At 36.4% G+C, this 20,655-nt stretch overlaps 1 protein-coding gene across 4 annotated transcripts in view; it reads left to right on the top strand.

Moving 5' to 3' along the window:
* Positions 1 to 20,655, top strand: part of LOC149798288 (neurobeachin-like) — a 561,888-nt gene that overhangs the window by 127,310 nt on the left and 413,923 nt on the right. For 2 of the 4 annotated variants that reach the window (XM_089963435.1, XM_089963437.1), the window contains exons 28-31: positions 3,109 to 3,216; positions 6,248 to 6,401; positions 10,983 to 11,141; positions 16,496 to 16,645. In XM_089963435.1, the coding sequence (XP_089819561.1) occupies positions 3,109 to 3,216; positions 6,248 to 6,401; positions 10,983 to 11,141; positions 16,496 to 16,645 (571 nt within the window). Of the gene's footprint in view, positions 1 to 3,108; positions 3,217 to 6,247; positions 6,402 to 7,670; positions 7,935 to 10,982; positions 11,142 to 16,495; positions 16,646 to 20,655 lie in introns of all 4 variants that reach the window. The other 2 variants (XM_089963438.1, XM_089963436.1) reach the window with 2 other exon arrangements.

Below are 20,655 nucleotides of genomic sequence, written 5' to 3' on the forward strand. Positions count from 1 at the left end.
CCACGCCAGACAACGTGTTATAAGCGGGATCGCAAGTTATCCGGGCATGAGTTATCGAAGGAGTGGTGTATGTGACATTGGTGTGATATGACTTTTTGGGCTTTTCTTTTTTTATAGTCATGAATATATTGTGTACAGAGATACACTAGAATCAGGGTGAAAAAGGGGAGAATCACCATGTGGCCCTAAAATGTTGAGCAAATGATTTAGCATTTTAATAAGCTGGGTATGTCCTAGTGCATTGTTTGTCCTGCACTCATGTCATGATGAAGTAACTGTGTGCACAGCCAGTCCATAATTAACTCAAGGGGTGGCAAATTAAAGTGTTGAGAACAAGTGCCATCACTGTGCAATTGAAACTGTTACATGATTTGTGGGGTCCCAAGTGGTCTAAAGCACTCTCCATTGCAGATAACTGCCATCTCACTTCTGTCTGCATTTGCTCGAGTCTCAGGCTCGGCCTTTGTGTATACAGAGTTCTTTCTGAGATTTTCTTGGGTTCTTCTTCCACCAACTGGCCATCATGATTGGCCTATCTTATGCTGCAAAATGGTGTTAAACCCATAAAAGTAACAAGAAGAAGAATTAAATGATTTGTGTATTCCCTTCATGTAGAATAAGTTTGATGCACCCTTCTATATGCTTGTTTATCAAATAAAATAGCTATTGCTTGTCTCAATGCCAGCATTCGATATTGATGATATTTCTTGCCCATTTCTCACACACTCATCAAGTAGAAAATGACTAATTGAGATAGGAGCTGCAATGGGGCAGTGGTAGGAATACCTAACTCACAACCAAAAGGGTGCAGGTTCGAATCCTACCGTCATATCAGCCTGGGTCAGCTACCATTGTGTATCGTTGGACAAGACACTTTACACCAGTAGATTCGGCACTTGTGTCACTGTGCTGTAAAATACCAAATCAAAGTAAATGAGATATGCCTGACCCAAAACTTGATCCACCTATAAAATGTAATGTGGCCAATAAAATATCAAGACAATCTTTATCATACCACCCCATGTTATTGAGTGTAAATAACACTGTTTTTAGACCATAACACTTGGATTTCTCAAAAATAAAGCAAATGCTACTTCACTGCTGTAGAAGCACAGGCATACATAGGGTGATAATCTTTCATCAGTGAACAAAACTAAGTTTGTTAAAGTGGATGAAATGTTCATCTTGTCAAAGAAACACAATGGAATATTGATATAAGGAAAATATAATATGCATTTATGAAAACTGAAGATGCAGTCATGAAAAGATGGGCCTGAAATATTCCATGTAAAGTGGTTGTTATAATTTGTAATGACTCCATGGCCTTAAACTAAGTAACAGAGAAGAGCAAAAGCCAATTAGTTTTTTACAATTCAACAAATAGTTTATTTCCTTATAATGCAGAGTGAAAATTGAAAAAGATCTTAAAGTATTGTGATTTAAATCCCAAATAGTATGAAAAGTTCTATCACAAGTCTAAAAAGTATAGAGTTCCAATGAATTCTAGTGGTGATCTAAATGAATTCCAGTTTTTAATGTGCTCATGTGCCATTAGCCTCAAATATGCTGATGGCCAACAGTCTTGATATATCACAATGATATAATTCAAAATGTCATTGAATGAATACACAGTAATCCTAAAATGGTGATTTAGTCCAAGAAGTATTAATGAGAACTTTGTAATTATAGTGAATAATTTACATAAATAAGGCCTCTCAGATAAAAACTGAACATAGCAACAAGACTGAGTCCACTTAAGATGTTAAGGTAGGTATGAGTAATCCTGAAGTAAACAACTTTATATACCCCTCCACTTGACCTAGGTCGCAATTACCATTTTTGGAAAATACTCTGTGTCTTCTAAAGTCAGATTCAAGACTGTATCTATAACTCAAGCTGAAGTAAACATGTTTCCAGTTAATATTTATCTTAATACATAAGGTACAATCATATACAGATATTAACTGTGTATTATGTTGTTTACAAAATAAATGTCACTAGTCAGGTGGGCTCTTGCAATCTATAATCATGGTCAATTTTTAAAAAAAATAATACAAATTAAATATACATAACAGATTGCCCTTATTCAATATTGCTGTCTTAGTAGCAGATAGATTTCAAATGTGCAGTGTGCATCAGGGTACTGTGGCCCATGGGTCTTGGACATTACCTTGAAAAATAAGATAATGGGTTCATGATGGAGTCGCTTGTGTTTAATTTCTAGTACAGGATAATGATATGTGGAATGATGAAAGTGCACAGTTTATGTGGAGTTATTAATACATTATATCAAAGGTCAGCTTGACTCTCTCTGTAAACCTCCATCTCCCTCCATTGCCTCCCCCCTCTCTCTCTCTCTCACACACACACACACACATGCACACGCACTAACAGGAGTAACTAGTGATCCCTAGCAGTTAATTTTCAGTATTTTCATTTTTCTATCTCTTTGCAATTTAAGTCTTGGGATGTACTGTATTCTGATTTTCAGTATTTGGATGATATAATAATGTACATCATCATTCTCAAACAGTTCTCTGGCTCAGGTTTCAGATAGAAAAGGCTACTCACTGCTGACCTCTGGTGAGCATCAGATTTATTATGTGGTCAGCATTCAGTATTATTGCACAATTTTTATTTAGTCATAGCAAAAAGTAGTTCATTGAATGCAGGCACATGTTTACTATTTAAGGAAGCTGTGAATATTTGACATAACTAAGGTCAGTTCTACTGGATACTGCAATTACCATGAAACTAATGGGACTGTTTAAAGTACATAATAAAACCATAGACATTTTCTATATCCCCACACTAGATGTTTCTGTGGGGAAATAATAAAGGTCACATTTATGGAATTATCATAGAAACTGTAACACATATGTCATTAAGTCATAGTAAATTATTAAGTTCATTAATTTTTTAAAGATATGGTCAGTGGTAATACATGCTTTTTTATTTATTTTGCTAAAACAGTATTTTCAGGAATTGAGTTCTCATGCCTAATTAAGACAAGTTGTACGCATGAAAATTTTTGTGACATAGCATAGTAGTTTCTTTTCATTATTTTCATACGTTAAAACTAAACAAGTTTTTTTTTATCTTTTGCAGAATATTGTTGAAAATCTGAGTGAACAATCATCACCAATCAAGGATGCACACAGACTCTTACAAGACATGGATATCAACAGACTTAGAGCTGTAGTCTACAGAGATGTGGTAAGAAAACCTATGCATACATCTCATTTCGTCATGCTTTCTCACATCAAATTTTCATGCATAGCAAAACAGAGATGATTAATTTGATGTGTAAGAGCATAAAGACACAAGAGGTAAATACAGTTTGTGATTATCACATCCCACTAAGATGGCAACAGCTATACAGCATTTTGATATGTTTGTACATGTTGAAACATATTCAGCTGTGAATTGCATGCCCTGTGTCACATTCAATGGAGAAGGGTATGCCCTGTGTCACATTCAGTGGAGAAGGGCATGCCCTGTGTCACATTCAACTGAGAATGGCATGCCTTGTGTCACATTCAACAGTAAACTACATGCCATAGGCCACATTAATCCTTTTGGTATTCCCTATGTCATATTCAACTGAGAGTATTATGCCATATGCCATATTCAACTGAGGATGATATGCCATGTGCCATATTCAACTGAGGATTATATGCCAAATGACACATTCAGCTGAGGATTATATGCCCTATTTCACATTCATGCCCAGTGCCTCATTCAACTGAGAATGGTATGCTCTGTGTCACTTTTAACTGAAAATGGTATGACCTTTGCTACATTCAGTTGAGGATTGGGATGGTATGCCATATGTGGCATTCAGCTGATGATGGTGTGCCTTTTACCACATTCAACTGAGTATTGTATGCTATTTGCTACATTCAACTGAGAATAGTATGCCTCATTCAACTGAGGATGGTATGCCTCATTCAACTGAGGATGGTATGCCTCATTCAACTGAGGATGGTATGCCTCATTCAAGTGAGAATGGTATGCCTCATTAAAATGAGAATAGTATGCCTCATTCAAAAGAGGATGGTATGCCTCATTCAAGTGAGGATGGTATGTCATGTGCCTCATTCAAGGGAGGATGGTATGCCCTGTAACACATTCAAGTGAGGATGATATATCCTAATGCCACATTCAACTGAGGATGGTATGTCTTAATGCAGCATTCAACTGAGGATGCTATATCTTAATGCCACATTCAACTGAGGATGGTATATCTTAATGCTGCATTCAACTGAGGATGGTATATCTTAATGCCACATTCAACTGAGGATTGTATATCTTAATACTGTATTCAGCTGAGGATGGTATGTCTTAATGCTGTATTCAACTAGAGGATGGTATATCTTAATGCCACATTCAACTGAGGATGGTATATCTTAATGCTGCATTCAACTGAGGATGGTATGTCATAATGCCACATTCAACTGAGGATGGTATGTCTTAATGCTGCATTCAACTGAGGATGGTATATCTTAATGCCACATTCAACTGAGGATGGTATATCTTAATGCTGCATTCAACTGAGGATGGTATTTCTTAATGCCACATTCAACTGAGGATGGTATATCTTAATGCCACATTCAACTGAGGATGGTATATCTTAATGCTGCATTCAACTGAGGATGGTATATCTTAATGCCACATTCAACTGAGGATTGTATATCTTAATGCTGTATTCAGCTGAGGATTGTATGTCTTAATGCTGCATTCATTGAGGATGGTATATCTTAATGCCACATTCAACTGAGGATGGTATGTCTTAATGCTGCATTCAACTGAGGATGGTATGTCTTAATGCTGCATTCAACTGAGGATGGTATGTCTTAATGCTGCATTCAACTGAGGATGGCATATCTTAATGCCACATTCAACTGAGGATGGTATATCTTAATGCTGCATTCAACTGAGGATGGTATGTCTTAATGCTGCATTCAGCTGAGGATGGTATGTCTTAATGTCACATTCAACTGAGGATGGTATGTCTTAATGTTGCATTCAACTGAGGATGGTATGTCTTAATGCTGCATTCAACTGAGGATGGTATGTCTTAATGCTGCATTCAACTGAGGATGGCATATCTTAATGCGACATTCAACTGAGGATGGTATATCTTAATGCTGCATTCAACTGAGGATGGTATGTCTTAATGCTGCATTCAACTGAGGATGGTATATCTTAATGCTGCATTCAACTGAGGATAGTATGTACTGTGCCAAATTCAACCAAGGTTGGTATGTCCTATACCACATGGAACTGAGGATGGTATGTCCTGTGCCATATTCAACTGAGAATGGTACAATATCCAGGTTAGACTGAGTATTTGATCAAATGTGGCTTATGGCGTTCTGTCCTCGGTTGATGATCAGTCCATCCTAGTCAGGAGCTATACAGCTCTATCTTCATCAGTGAATATGAAATCTGTGATATACCTGATGATTATATTTAGAGCATAAAGACAGGAGAAAATATATAAAAAAAAGGATTGTCTTTAAAAGAAAAGATGTTAAAAATAAAACATTTCATAAAAAACATGGAAATATTGTTTGATATATTTGCTAGCAACATGTAGAAGCTGCTACTTTGCAATTGAAAGAAGCAAAATACATTTTTATTTTTGTAATGAGGGATTGATTAAATACGGAAAGAATGGGTATCGTGTCAATTGCAAGATAAAATTCACTTTTTACAAAACAATAATGAATTTAGAATTGATAGATGTTCTATTCCCCCACCCCGATCTGAATGATTTTTTTAATTTGGAAGCAAATTGAAATGGAAAATATGGAATTCTACATTATAAGATTTTAATGAAGCATTATGATTGGAACATGCCTCAGCTTTGAGGCTTCACATAGAAGTTTTTGTTAAGGGAAGCTATTACAAAATTATGGGTATACACTATTGCATATGAGAATTTGAAACCAGTATTTTGCAAAAAGTAAAACCTTTTCTTTAAAGTTCTCAAGAAAAAACTATTACCCTGATTCTAAAACATTTTAGAAAATTGTTTGGAGAAATTTTGAAAAATATTGTTCAGAAGTATTACATAATTCAGAACTTCATAATTTATAATGACATCAGTGTTTCCAATGATTTTCATTTGTTGATTAACTGTCACAAATTTTAGTCATTTTCATTTGGAGAGCCTGTTAGATTCACAGCTGTTAGACTGATCCATGTATGTAGATATTTTCCATGTGTATTATATTTACAGGAGGAGACCAAACAGGCTCAGTTCCTGGCTCTAGCAATAGTGTATTTTACCTCCGTCCTGATGGTATCCAAATACAGGGACATTCTGGAGCCTCCAAGCCCTGCCATGACACCAACTGGTGGTCCTCGCCGTAATTCTATGTCTACACCAACTGGTATGGAAAATTTTCTGTCATCTTTTATATTCCCTCGACAGATCACAACAGAGCCATTTCACTTTTCAGTGGTGATTGTGTCATCATCAGCAGTTATCACAGATGTTATTCCCAACTACATCAGTAATACAACATCCATACATTTGTCTGACCATACCTCCATTGTTTTGTCATATGGTTGCTAATTTTTGTGTTTGGGTCAGTTTCAGGCACTATGGAGGGACATCCATATTCCATGAACATATTTAAAGTTGTGTTTATGTTTGGCTCTAAGGTATTTGATAGTCTTGTTAAGGTATTTGATAGTCATGTTAAGGTATTTAATAGTCATGTTAAGGTATTTGATAGTCATGTTATAATACTACAGTTTTCAAGCAGAGCATTTTTACAAAGGTCTGTTTTGTTAGCTTGCAAGTAGAGTTGTGGTGTGCAGTTATTTCAGTCCCAAAGTTCTCACTGCAATGCTAATAGAATTTTTAAAGATTACAAAACGATCAATATGGGTATCTGGATATTATGGTAAATAGAGGATCTCATATAATTGGTGATCTGATATGAAATTTGTTTTTCTGTTTTTGTTGGTTTTAACTGCACTTTTAAGACATTGGCCACGTCATGCTGAGGAAATGGGAACAATGCTCATTAACCAGTGCTCATTGAATGTTACATGCCATGTGCTGTCAGTAAATGGTTGAGAGAGTTGTATGGTGATGGAATGGTATATTTCCACTGTGCTGTCAGTAGCTTGTTAATGCATTGTATTAATGGAATTAAGAAGTTTCATAAATTTTGTATCACATGACTTTGAATATCTTGTGGTTGTTTAAGACCTTGCTACAGCTTGGTTTTTATGCCACCATGTGGCATATGATGTGTATGAAAAGTGACAAATTTAAAGGAAAAAAATTGTTGCAAGTTGTTCATATTTTTAGTATTTGTAGCATATATTAACAGGACCAAACATTATGTAACAGAATGTTTGTGTGTGTGTCTGTGTGTGTATGTGTCTGTGTGTGTGGGTTTTTTTTAAAGGACAGTAAAACTAGTGACTTTTGTATTGCAACTACTGATGGAGATTTAATTATACCAGGTATAAAGTGTGATGGTGACTGAAATTACAAAGGACATATTTATAATCTACCAAGCCATGATATTTTTTTAATGAGGAAAGCAGTATTTTAAACCAAATGATCATGACTATGGATATACACATTTTGATATTTGCAAGACAAGACTTTTCTATCTCTTTTGTTTTTATTTCTCATCCAGCATCAAAGTTCTGGCAAAACCTCCGTCCCTCTATGTCCCTTCTGGTTGATGGCACAACCATAGAATCTGTAAAACCTTACCAGATAGACAAAAAAGTGAAAAGTCTTGAAGATGAGGTTCGCCACCATTCACAAGATACAAGACAAAACAATACTTTTGAACAAGAGACAGGCAGTAAAATGGCCGTATTTTATGAGGAAAGGAGTTTATTGGCAAAGATGATGGCAGGGTCAAGAAACAACTTGGATGAAAAAGAAATTGAAGGTTTCTTCATGTTGTAATTGATGCAAAGAACTTAGCTTCAATCTGATTGGTTCTTTTGCCACGTTCTTGTGCCATTGTATAGAGCTGACAATTTCATTTCTTTGTCTTGTATATAGCTATGTTGTGACTGTGAAATGTTTGGAATGTTTCAATCTGGAGGCTTATGATTCCACACTTTTTCATTTTCAGTGTTATCTTGCAACATTCCCACCCCCTTTCTCAAGTTTGATCCCAGTTTCCTTTTCTTTCTTTGTTTTTTATTGCTTTAAAAAACAACCATCTGTTTGCCTTACTATTGCCTGTTTTCTTTTAACAACCATATCATTTCTGCTCATATGTCTTGATCTGCCCTTTTCAATTTCAGAACATAAAACAATTAGGTTTATGTAATTTTTATTGCTGCATGTCACATGTTATGCAAGTATATCAATGTATTTGTACAAATGCATCCAGAAATGGATGTTTCTTTTAAGCTATATTTTATGTGTATATTGCAGAGAAAAAAGTTCACATCCAAATTAGGTAAAAAAATTGAAACAGAATAATAAATGTAATTGCTCAAAATCTTCACAGACCATCTACATATAGATCTTGATATGGATTTGTTTTTGGCCAAATCTGTGTTTTTTTTCATTTCATTTGTAATCCATTTATGTTTACATTTCTACAACCACTGCCTCACAAATCTAGCTCCCCCAGGCTAAAATGCTTTGCTATTAAAGCCATAAGTTGCCTTACAAACATAGGTGGTAGTTAGATTGATCTTCCCTTGACATAGAGGTTGGTGTCTAATTCTGTCTGAACCCCAGTTACTACTTGGTGTCTAATTCTGTCTGAACCCCAGTTACTACTTGGTGTCTAATTCTGTCTGAACCCCAGTTACTACTTCCACTCATGCTAGGTGGTATGCTTCCTTGAGAGACCTCTTCAACCGACATTAAGAGTTTCTTGTACTCGACAATCAAGCAAGCTGGATGAAATTCTCGTATACTTCATCGATATTTCTTGTTCTTTTCTATCTGAGATGAAGTTTTCTATCTTTTGTAGAATTACGCCTTCATCTTAAATATACATGTTAGGTGCCTTTTTGTAGTTACCTGCATGTGTTGCTTTTATGTGCATTCAGTCATGTGTACTCAACTTCTTTTATTCAGTAATATAAATTATAAACTTTTAAGTTGTTCAGGTAATTTGTTGAATTTAGAAAACTTAATTGCTTCTCAGCATCCACCTCTGTAAGTCTGTGCAACATTGCATGCATGTTGCCTGTATAACATTCAGCTTATGTCAAGATACATAGAGAAGTGTTAAAGATAGTGTATAGTCAATAATGCCTACTTCAGTACTTACAGAAGTGATGCTTCAGTGACTTTATTTGTATTGGCCGCCATTTAGACATATGCTTTACAAGTAATTTTCTATTAGTGTTGTGGCTCCGTAATGACCACTTCATGAGTTTATAAAGTGATACTTGACTGGTAACACATGGCTAATATTATCTGTTCATTTCTGTTTATGGAGTCTAGAATATTGGCAGGACTAAATGCAAGCAATTTAAATGCCTGAAGGGTGTGGACAGTAACCATGGTACATGTTTACCATGTGTGGGTTACAACTTGGGGAAATACATGTCAGATATGCATTGTATGGAAGAAGAATTAGCAGGAAGTAGATATAGAGATGAGGACATCTCAATAAGTAAATTTCGATGGATAAGTATGTCAAAGCAGAGGACTCACCATCTAATAAGCAAATCATGAGATCCTTTTGGCTGCATCCACATCCACAGCTCCAACCTCACCACCTCAACTAGATGAACATGTTTTTTGCAGTACAAATAGGCCTGATGCCTCAAGCACACGATGGTCAGTCTTCACTCCATGCTAGATATATCTAGATCAAGAGCTTACCAGTCCATCTTGGATCCTGCCTTGCATGATACAAGTAGGAACGGGTTTTGTGGATCACATACCCCACTGGTTTTGTGAATCACGTATCCCCATACCCCTAGCATCATAAAGACCACAACAATATTGTGGTGGATACTATGACACTTGTAATATTTCAATCCGACTCTTCCATCTAATTCAGATCACATGTGGTCAAGATCAAAGTCTGTCTTTTATTCTCAAAGCATGGAAACCATTTCATGATTCTTTCATTTGATTTTCATTGTCTGTTTAGCATAATAGCAACTCCAAGAATGACAAACTTTGACTCATGCTGATTCTTATAACTTCTTTACTTATTTTAACAGTACATTGTATATGATTGTGAATTTTTTTCCATCAGTTTAAAAGTCAACCAGGGGCCCAGAGTGGCCGAGTGGTCTAAAGCGCTCACCGTTACGGATCACTGCCATCTCACCTTTGTCTGCGTGGGTTCAAGTCTAGGGCTCGGCTAATGTGGGTATGTGAGAAAGCTTGCCGGTAGCTTCTCATGGGTCGGTGGTTCTTTCCAGGGTTTTCCCGGGTTCTTCCTCCACCATTAATACTGGCCGCCATATATAGCCTATCTCGTGCTGAAAAATGGCATTAAACCCCATTACAACAACAACAACAACAACAAAAATGTCAACCACCAGTGGACTATGTATTGTATAACAAGCATCATTTGGGATGTATCTGTGACATCGGGATGTGTCTGTATCATTGGAATGTCTCTGTAACATTGGGATGTATATGTGACATTAGGGTGTATCTCAATCATTGGGATACATCTGTAACATTGGGATGTATCTGTGACATTGGAATGTATCTGCATTATTGGGATTCATCTGTATCATTGGGATACCTCTGTAAAATTGGGACATATTTGTGACATTGGGGTATATCTGTGACATTGGGTCATATCTGTGACATTGGGATGTGTCTGTGACATAGGGATGTATCTGTGACATTGGGATGTCTGTATCATTTTGATGCATCTGTAACATTAAATGTATCTATGACATTGGAATGAATCGGTGACATTGGGATGCATCAGTAACATTGGGATGTATGTGTGACAAACTTCTACTAAATTTGTTCTCTTTCCCTTTCTACCCAGTAGAAGATGAGGAAGAGGATGAAGGGGATGTAACTCATTCCAGTATTGAGGATGACTCAATAACTAGAGAGAGTATTGACCGACTAAACAGCAGCATGGATGAACAGGGGGACAGAATGGAGGTGGCTGCCGATGTTCATGTGGAAAAGTCATCAATAGGTAGGAAAATTCATTTTTGTTGTGCCTGTACAGTGCTGCATGTTGCAACTTGAATGGTTGCATTTGTGACTAAAACTTAAGAATTAGCAAGTGAAAATTTTCAACTGGTCATCCACTGGCTACTTTCAGATACACAATGCATATCCTGTTTATATTTACAGATATTACCAGGTTTTATACTAAAAAACATCAGGCTGATAAATTTAATTCACGTCACAGTATCTTTTCATTCAAATCCTGGACTTTTTGAGAGAAGCCAGTTTAGAGAACAGATTTTGACCTAATATTTAAGGATTTATTTTATTTTATTTTTACAGTTGTATTTTTTATAAATACCATCTATACGCACTTATATGTCAGGTCAAACAGCAGACAAGAATGATCTTGATCTGCCGTAGCATAATGTGCCTGCAGATCGGGGTCTATGCTGTTTGTTCTACTGATTACTCCTAACAAACTGCACAGACCAAGATCTGCTGGCGCATTTTTCAAGAGCAGATCTGGGTCTTTGCAGTTTGTAGTTGGTCTTGTCTTATAAGCAAGTACATAAAGCTCCTTTTTAAAGAATTGTAACATTTTATATTTCATCTCGTAGTAAGTATCTAATGTTTAGGTTTATTTGGGAGGCTTTATCTTGAAGTTTTTTTTACAGTTCTTTATATTTACATTTTTAGAGCAGAACGTTTAATTGACACTATGTAGCTATTATTGTGTTGAGATACAGTTGAAGCCAGTAAGTGACCAACTTGACATATGACTGTGCCATCAACCTCAACAAAAATTACTTATTCACAACAATGCAGACAGGGAGACAAATATGGATAATATGGTCAGCACTGTAATTACTTTTAAACTAGGGGAGATGCAGACATGGCTTGGTTAATATAAACTATCATCAGAAGAAAATGTAGGTTGAGGCCCTTTATCATTGTATTTGGCCAGGCAGTATGTAGAGGAATGGTTTTATGAAAGTTAAGGCCCTTTATTAGTGTATTAGGCCAGGCAGTATGTAGAGGAATGGTTTTATGAAAGTTAAGGCCCTTTATTAGTGTATTTGGCCAGGCAGTATGTAGAGAGATGGTTCTATGAAAGTTAATGCCCTTTATCAGTGTATTAGACCAGGCAGTATGTAGAGGAATGGTTTTATGAAAGTTAATGCCCTTTATCAGTGTATTAGGCCAGGCAGAATGTAGAGGAATGGTTTTATGAAAGTTAATGCCCTTTATCAGTGTATTAGGCCAGGCAGAATGTAGAGGAATGGTTTTATGAAAGTTAATGCCCTTTATCAGTGTATTAGGCCAGGCAGAATGTAGAGGAATGGTTTTATGAAAGTTAATGCCCTTTATCAGTGTATTAGGCCAGGCAGAATGTAGAGGAATGGTTTTATGAAAGTTAAGACCCTTTATCAGTGTTTTAGGCCAGACAGTATGTAGAGGAATGGTTTTATGAACATTAATGCCCTTTATCAGTGTATTAGGCCAGACAGTATGTAGAGGAATGGTTTTATGAACGTTAATGTCCTTTATCAGTGTATTAGGCCAGACAGTATGTAGAGGAATGGTTTTATGAAAGTTGAGGCTCTTTATCAGTGTATTAGGCCAGACAGTATGTAGAGGAATGGTTTTATGAAAGTTAAGGCCCTTTATCAGTGTATTAGGCCAGGCGGTATGTAGAGAAATGGTTTTATGAAAGTTAAGGCCCTTTATCAGTGTATTAGGCCAGGCAGTATGTAGAGAAATGGTTTTATGAAAGTTAAGGCCCTTTATTAGTGTATTAGGCCAGACAGTATGTAGAGAAATGGTTTTATGAATGTTAAGCCCCTTTTTATTGTATATGAGACTGGGCAATATGTAGAGGAACGTTTTAGCTGAGGCCCTGTATTGGTGTTTATGAGGCCATACATTATGAAGAGGGATGGTTTTTGAAGGTTTAGACCCTTTAACAGTGTATATGAGGCCATGCAGTACATAGAGGAATGGTTTATGACGGTTAAGGCCCTTTATTATTGTATGCAAGGTCTGGCAGTATGCAATGAGATGGCTTTTGAGAACTGCAAATAGTTAAATTTAATGGCTGAAATGAGTTTGAAACCAGTGACTGTTGATAATTCTGTCAGACAGCTAGTTATACTATAAAAATGACATTATGCCATTTTATGATTACTGTATATACTTGCAAGCAAGTCCAATCCAGCTGCAAACTGCATAGACACAGATTGGCAGTTCCATGTACCAGAAGATCTGAGTCTATGCAGTTTGTTAGAAATGATCAAGAGACAAACAACATAGACTCTAATCTACTAGCATATTATGCAGTGGGAGATCAGGGTATATGTTGTTTGCATTTGGACTGATCTAATAAGCAGTTATATACAGTACTCTTAAATTCACATTAATTAAACCCTTCATTATTGGAAATGTTTTACAAATAATTCTCGGGGGCCCCAGGTGGCTGAGTGTTCTAGAGCATTCGCCTTTACCAATCACTGCCATTTCACCTCTGTTTGCTTTGGTTCATGTCTCTGGCTTGCCCAATTGCCAGTAGCTTCCCATGGTTTGGTGGTTCTTACCAGGTTTTTCCCTGATTCTTCCTCCACTAGTTTTCCTGGTCACCATGTATAGTCCATCTTGTGCTGCAAAATGGCATTAAACCCAAATCAACAATAACAACCAGTAATTCTCTTTTCATTTCATTTCTGTTCTTAATGGGTAAGATGATCAAATTATTAGGATTTTGTTACCAAAGTTCTGAAAGGCCACTGTCATTTTTAAATAGGTGGCCCAATGGCTGGTAATATTTGCAAGGTACTTGGAGCATTGCTATATTAGCAGATAGAGAGTAAGTGTTGGTGGGAGCAGTTCTTATTGCATGGTTGTTATCATCTTTGCTGGCCAGCAGTCAATGATCACCTTTGTTCTGCATTAATCTGAAAGTGTTTTGAAAAAGTGCCCTCTTGCAGAAGAAAGAGTTACAGCTTGTAGCAGCTAATCAATTTACCAGTGAGGGAGCTACTTACACGTTTGTTATTCAGTGCGATAACTTCCATAATATCCACATGCCTTGACACTGAAGAAAAACTTGTGTGTGAAAGGTTTGAATTGGAGAAATTGACACAAGACATGTCTCATTGTGCAGTAATGATCCCCCAGCCATTCTCATTGGTCAGAAGAATTAGCAGTCTGGTTGAGTCAGTTTCTTTCAGCTGTATCCAATCAGATACCGTATTTACCGCATATGTTGGGACACGATAAAATAATTATTTTTTATCTGTCCCAGAACATATGGTGAAATATTTTTTTCACTTTGGTCATATGTCCCAAGATTTAAGAAACAAAATAAATTTGTATTGCATTTGTGGTTCCCCCCCCCCCCCGCATGTTGCTATAAAATAGATCAATAAAACGCTTAATTGATAATAAAAAGAAAGAAACTAACCTTGTGTTGTTATCATTTATTCCTTTTATCAACATGAGCATTAAAGAATAAAATACTTCCACGAAATCCGTATAAGTAGAATAGGATTCCATACTGTAGCATGTATTAATTATGTCTGATACCACACACACCACGTTGTTCATTGACATGAACATTGAGAAACAATTATGTGTGGTTGTGCTTAGAGGTTTGAACATGTTATCCGACTGAAAACTGGAGCCAACAAAATCGCAAACAAGAGGGATATAGTCAGCTGATATCTTAAAGACGCCATTCACACATGACACTGTGTTGGGTGCAAAATAATCAAGACTGAATTATATCCAGGTCTACTGTATGACAGTCTCGCAGATAAAAATCATTTGAAAACACATTTACCTGAGGGCAGGTGACAATCTTTTCACCAGCTCGGGTTACAAAATTATCCTTACTATCAATGCTCCTTTGTATTAATTGTAACGACAGATGCTAAGCATATAGAAGCCCTGGTGGTGAATAAGCATGACTGGCAGCAAGCAGTTAACTCCTTCTTTGAACCTACTGACAGGACAACAAAGACAAAAGGTCTTTTTTTATTACAAAGCAAGCTGATCTTAGAAGCCAACTTTGGTAACTTTTTTTTTAAAGGATATCAATACAAGGGTTATTTTATTGCAAAGCAAGCTGACATCGGAAGCTGACTATGGATTTTGTGAAGTGAGCCAATTTATTTTTTTGAACATACAAAGACAGCCGAGATATGGAAGTAAACTTGGGTTCCTTTTCAACTGTATTCATGGGAATTTTGAAAATAAATTGAAACAATGGAACAAATTTTAAAGTGACACAATATAGTGCTTTGTGCACAGATGTTGATGACCCATCATCACCCAGAATATTTGGAGAAAATAAAATCATGTAATGAATTCGTGCAGGCCAGAAGAGAAACAGATCATTTCGCCATCAATATGATCATTAAAATGGATGAAACTCTAGTGTACTTTGATCGCATTCCTGGATGGACTGACGGTAAGATGGGTGTCAAAAGTGTGAGAATTAGCAAGACTAGTGCAGATTTTTTTAAAATCTGACTTTTGTCCTTGCATTTTCCACTTCAGGTGGTGTGTTGCCTCTAACACAGGGGTGGGCAAACTACGGCCCGCAGGCTGCATACGGCCCACCAAGGGCTTTCATGTGGCCCACCAAGGGTTTTCATGCAGCCTAGGAACAAGTCATCATTCGCACTTACTCTGTTTATGTTACTCTGTTTATTAAATAAATATGCTTCTTTTGAAGTTTAAGTTTAAGTTTTCAAATATTAACAACATATTAACAACTGAAAATTAATTAGATGTTATTTAGAAAAACCTTTTGTTTTTGCTATTTCAAATATTAATTATTTTACTTAATGAACTATGCAGCCCACGACAAGGTGTAAATTTGTGTATGCGGCACTTGCACTGGAAAGTTTGCCCACCTCTGCTGTAACAGATTTTCACAGTATGAGAAAGCTAAAAAAATATGTACCAAAAGAATAGATCGTACGTGTGCAGGAGAAGGGTTGTGTTGATGCAGTAGATTAAAGAGTTTTATCTCAAGTACACAGTTTTATATTTTTTTTAAATAAAATTTGAGTTGGAATGCAATTTCCAACATGTAATTTTCGAATGATTTAAAAGGTGTCCCACAATTTACGACTCGAAAAAAAAGTGTCCCAGAAAATACAGTGCACAAAAAATTACTTTTAAAATTAATTTATGGTGTCCCAACATATACGGTAAATACGGTATTGATGTGATAGATACTTTTTTTTGCAACATGTGCCAAGGGTCAGTGTAGAACAAAGGGGATCAACAACTGTGGGCTAGTATCGATGTTAACATTGTGGGATAAAGTATTTTGACCAATATCTTGATATTGACTTATTATGGGTCTTCTAGACATTGAGAGAAAAGAAGAGGAGGAGGAAGAAGAAGATGAGGAAGAGGATGAAGAAGAAGAGGAGGAAGAGGAGGAGGAAGAGAACCAAAAGGAAAAGGAGATGGCAGAAACTACCAAAGAGGATAATGACAAAATAACAAGTATTCCTGGTATGTTTTGGTTCTTTTTGAAAATTTCAGTTTGTATGCGTTTCTGTGGGTTTGTGGGTTTTCTATTGATGAAAAATAATAATAAAAAATAATATGATACAAAATTTGTCCCCATGTGACAGAAACATTCAACATAAAAAAGCATGTTTTCAGTCTCATGTCAATGAATTTCGAACACTTCACCCATTGTAATGGTCAACAAATGAGTCTCATTCAGGCTTAGGTCTGTATGATATCACAAAAAAACAACTGGTGACTTAAATTGAACTGTAACATTGCATTGCAAGTAAAGTTTTCATTCCAAGTGAAAATATTCTTTCATGTTTTGTTGATGATGTGTCCAAATTTCTGTAAGTTGTCAGGTGTTACCATTATCTAAAAACATTCATGTGCATTAAATTCACAAAACTGTGTTCTTTTTGGTATAAAATCAGCTCTAAATTGTGACAGTAATGTGTTTCTGTCTTTTCATCCACTGGAAACATTAGTGTTACATACAAATTTCTTCTATAATCACAGTTTCTTTGGCAATGGTACATGCAAAATGTTCTAAATGGGAAAATGTTGAATGGTTACATTAGTACATAATGAATTGGTCTTGGTTTACAGCCTGTAATAAAGTTGAGACATACATACTAGTATAACCCAAGCATTTATACACTAGTATAACCCAAGCATTTATACACTGTATAACTCAAGCATTTGTACACTAGAATAACTCAAGCAGTTATACACTAGTATAATTCAATCATTTATACACTTGTATAACTCAGGCTTTTATACACTACTATAGCTCAAGCATTTGTACACTAGAATAACTCAAGCAATTATACACTAGTATAACCAAGCAATTATACACTTGTAGAACCCAACCATTTATACACTAGTGTAACTCAAGCATTTATACACTTGTATAACTCAAGCTTTTATACACTACTATAGCTCAAGCATTTGTACACTAGAATAACTCAAGCAATTATACACTAGTATAACCAAGCAATTATACACTAGTAGAACCCAACCATTTATACACTAGTGTAACTCAAGCTTTTATACACTACTATAGCTCAAGCATTTATACATTAGTCTAACCAAGCAATTATACACTAGTATAACCAAGCAATTATACACTAGTATAACCCAACCATTTATACACTAGTGTAACTGAAGCATTTATACACTAGTGTAACCAAGCATTTATACACTAGTATAACCAAGCAATTATACACTAGTATAACCCAACCATTTATACACTAGTGTAACTCAAGCATTTATACACTAGCGTAACTCAAGCATTTATACACTAGTCTAACCAAGCATTTATACACTAGTATAACCCAAGCATTTATACACTAGTGTAACTCAAGCATTTATACACTAGTGTAACTCAAGCATTTATACACTAGTCTAACCAAGCATTTATACACTAGTATAACCCAAGCATTTATACACTAGTGTAACTCAAGCATTTATACACTAGTGTAACTCAAGCATTTATACACTAGTCTAACCAAGCATTTATACACTAGTATAACTCAAGCAATTATACACTAGTATAACCAAGCAATTATACACTAGTATAACCCAACCATTTATACACTAGTGTAACTCAAGCATTTATCCAGGCCCAGAATCTAGTTGATGCAATTTCTTCCATGTGTAATGTTCAATTTCATTAATATATGCTGCTTAAATTAGTGGTCTAAAGCACATGCCTTTACCAATCATTGCCATCTCACCTCAGTCTGCATGGGTTTGAGTGTCTAACTCTGCCTATGTATGTGAGAAAGCTTTCTAGTAGCTTCCAGTGGATCAGTGGTTTTTCTCAGGGTTTTCTTTGGTTCTTCTTCCACCATTTATACTGGTCATGTTGTGAAAAATGGCATCAAGCCAACAACAAGAACAACAACAATCCCAATAAAAATTCACACTGAAATGGATGGATCTGTTTCTTCTTTGAATATGAACCCCGATCTCATTAACATCAGGAATGTCAGCCTTACGACCTCCAAAATCCAGCCCTCTCAAAATTCGAAATTCCTCTTTCCTATCTATATTTTTGAGACAAAGGGCAATAACTCTTGCCATTAACCACCTGTTGCAACATTGGGTGGTGCTAGGTTTCAGCTTTCTCTGTAAACTGACAATAAATTATACCTATCGTCTCCAAGAAACCATAGGGGAAATTTGTGCTAATTTCATCCCTCCATTAATTTTTTTAATTTTTTTTTGGTGGATATATTAAGTATTATTCTGCATATGTTGTACTTTTTTTAAACAAACTTACAGACATATTTATGTGAATTTTTCTCACTTATGCAGACTTGGTTGCTGCAGTCTATGACCACATAGTTCTACATAACATTTTAACAGAACATGTTGTAGTTCATGTTTTGCACACACAGCCTATTGTGACCCCTTGCCTAACAGGGGTTTCAGACATTGTTTTAATGCAGTCAAATGTTAATTTATTATTTTCCTTTCTTGTCATTTCAAAATAAAGCACGATAACAAACTTTGTTGAATGCAGCAAAGACTAAAGACTCGTGTCTCACCTTTACAAACTGTACATCATAAGTAACTTGTAGCATGTTCACCAACCAGTTGCTTAGAGAATCCAGGATCTTCAGTATAGCTTAAAAAAAAACTGTTAAGAACAAGGAGAGACATGGAAAATCAAGGCAGAAAACACAGATGTTCTGAGTATTTATCCTAATGCAGTCAGCCTCCTACCCCCAATGAAGATATGATGTACTTTACCTGCAGCTACAGTTATATCTGGGGAAATGGAGGAAACTATCTATGCTGCTAAAGGTGTGTTGTTTGGTGCAGCAGGCCATGGCACAGTTGGTTAGTTCTGCATGCATCCACTTTTGCTTCCATCAGTAATTTTAACACCTTGGGGGATTATCACTCCAGTTTTAGGCAACCCAGTGAGCATTAAGTACCCCCACATGTCCGAACATTACATCCGTGCCTGTAAGTCCAGTGCATGGGGCTTTAGATCCATGATATTCAATGACCATATTGTTTCTGAAACATATCATTCTATGCCTCTGCCAATAGAACCATGGAAAATAACATTGTTGGAGATCTTAGCAATAGATCCATACATCTGCCTAACATTACCAATACTCATATAGTACAGCTATCTATACTGCCATCTGTACTGATTCAGCAACAACAATCTATAGATAAGGCTAACCAGTTGTTTACCTTCTTGGATGGTACCATGACAGTCTTGGAGATGACCATTATGCCTGATCTATGCCTCCTGGCATGTATTATCCAGACATTGATTTTGATCTGGATCAGGATAACCCACTCGGGTGCTGCCAAACTCGTAATGTCTGTCACCCCCACCCTCTTCTACTATGGCCTGCAAGGTCAATCTTGACAACAAGAAAGTCAGCCCTTCTTTCCATCTTCTCCCATAGTCTGGAAATAATGAAATTGTAGAGCTGTTATCCTCAAGGATCAGCAACCCGGTGAGCTCTATAGCCTTTTTTTTCTGAGAGCCAATAACCTGCATCTCTTGCGTCTCTTTGATGTAAGATTCATTCTGATGCCTTTTCTATCAATATCCCAATGCTAGACAAAAACTATTCTGAGGTCAGTCTGACTTAACTTTTTTTAAAAGGTGGATAAAAACATTTGACATGTCGCAGCAGAGCTCATTCACAATATAGTAGCCATGTCTTCGTTGTTGGATTTTGGCATCCCTGGTTATCCCCAAGCTTGTAGAGAAGTCCAGCAATGAGCAGGCATGGTAGCCAATGAGCAGGATAGCTAAGGTGATCAACGTAGTGACCCACCATTCAGTGTCAAATGCTTTCACCAAACTTGTCAATATGCAGCAGGATACATTCTCAGGATCTACCTGAACTGCCCTCCACCTCACTGCACAGCCATTATCACCTTATAAACCTTCTCTAACACATTGTCTGAGACATGATGAGCAGAGACAAAGGATATTGGATTGTTCACTACATGCATCCCAAACTACCCTC

Source organism: Sinohyriopsis cumingii, chromosome 6 (genome assembly GCF_028554795.1).
Source record: "Sinohyriopsis cumingii isolate HCF-2022 chromosome 6, ASM2855479v2, whole genome shotgun sequence".
NCBI classification, from domain to species: Eukaryota; Metazoa; Mollusca; class Bivalvia; order Unionida; family Unionidae; genus Sinohyriopsis; species Sinohyriopsis cumingii.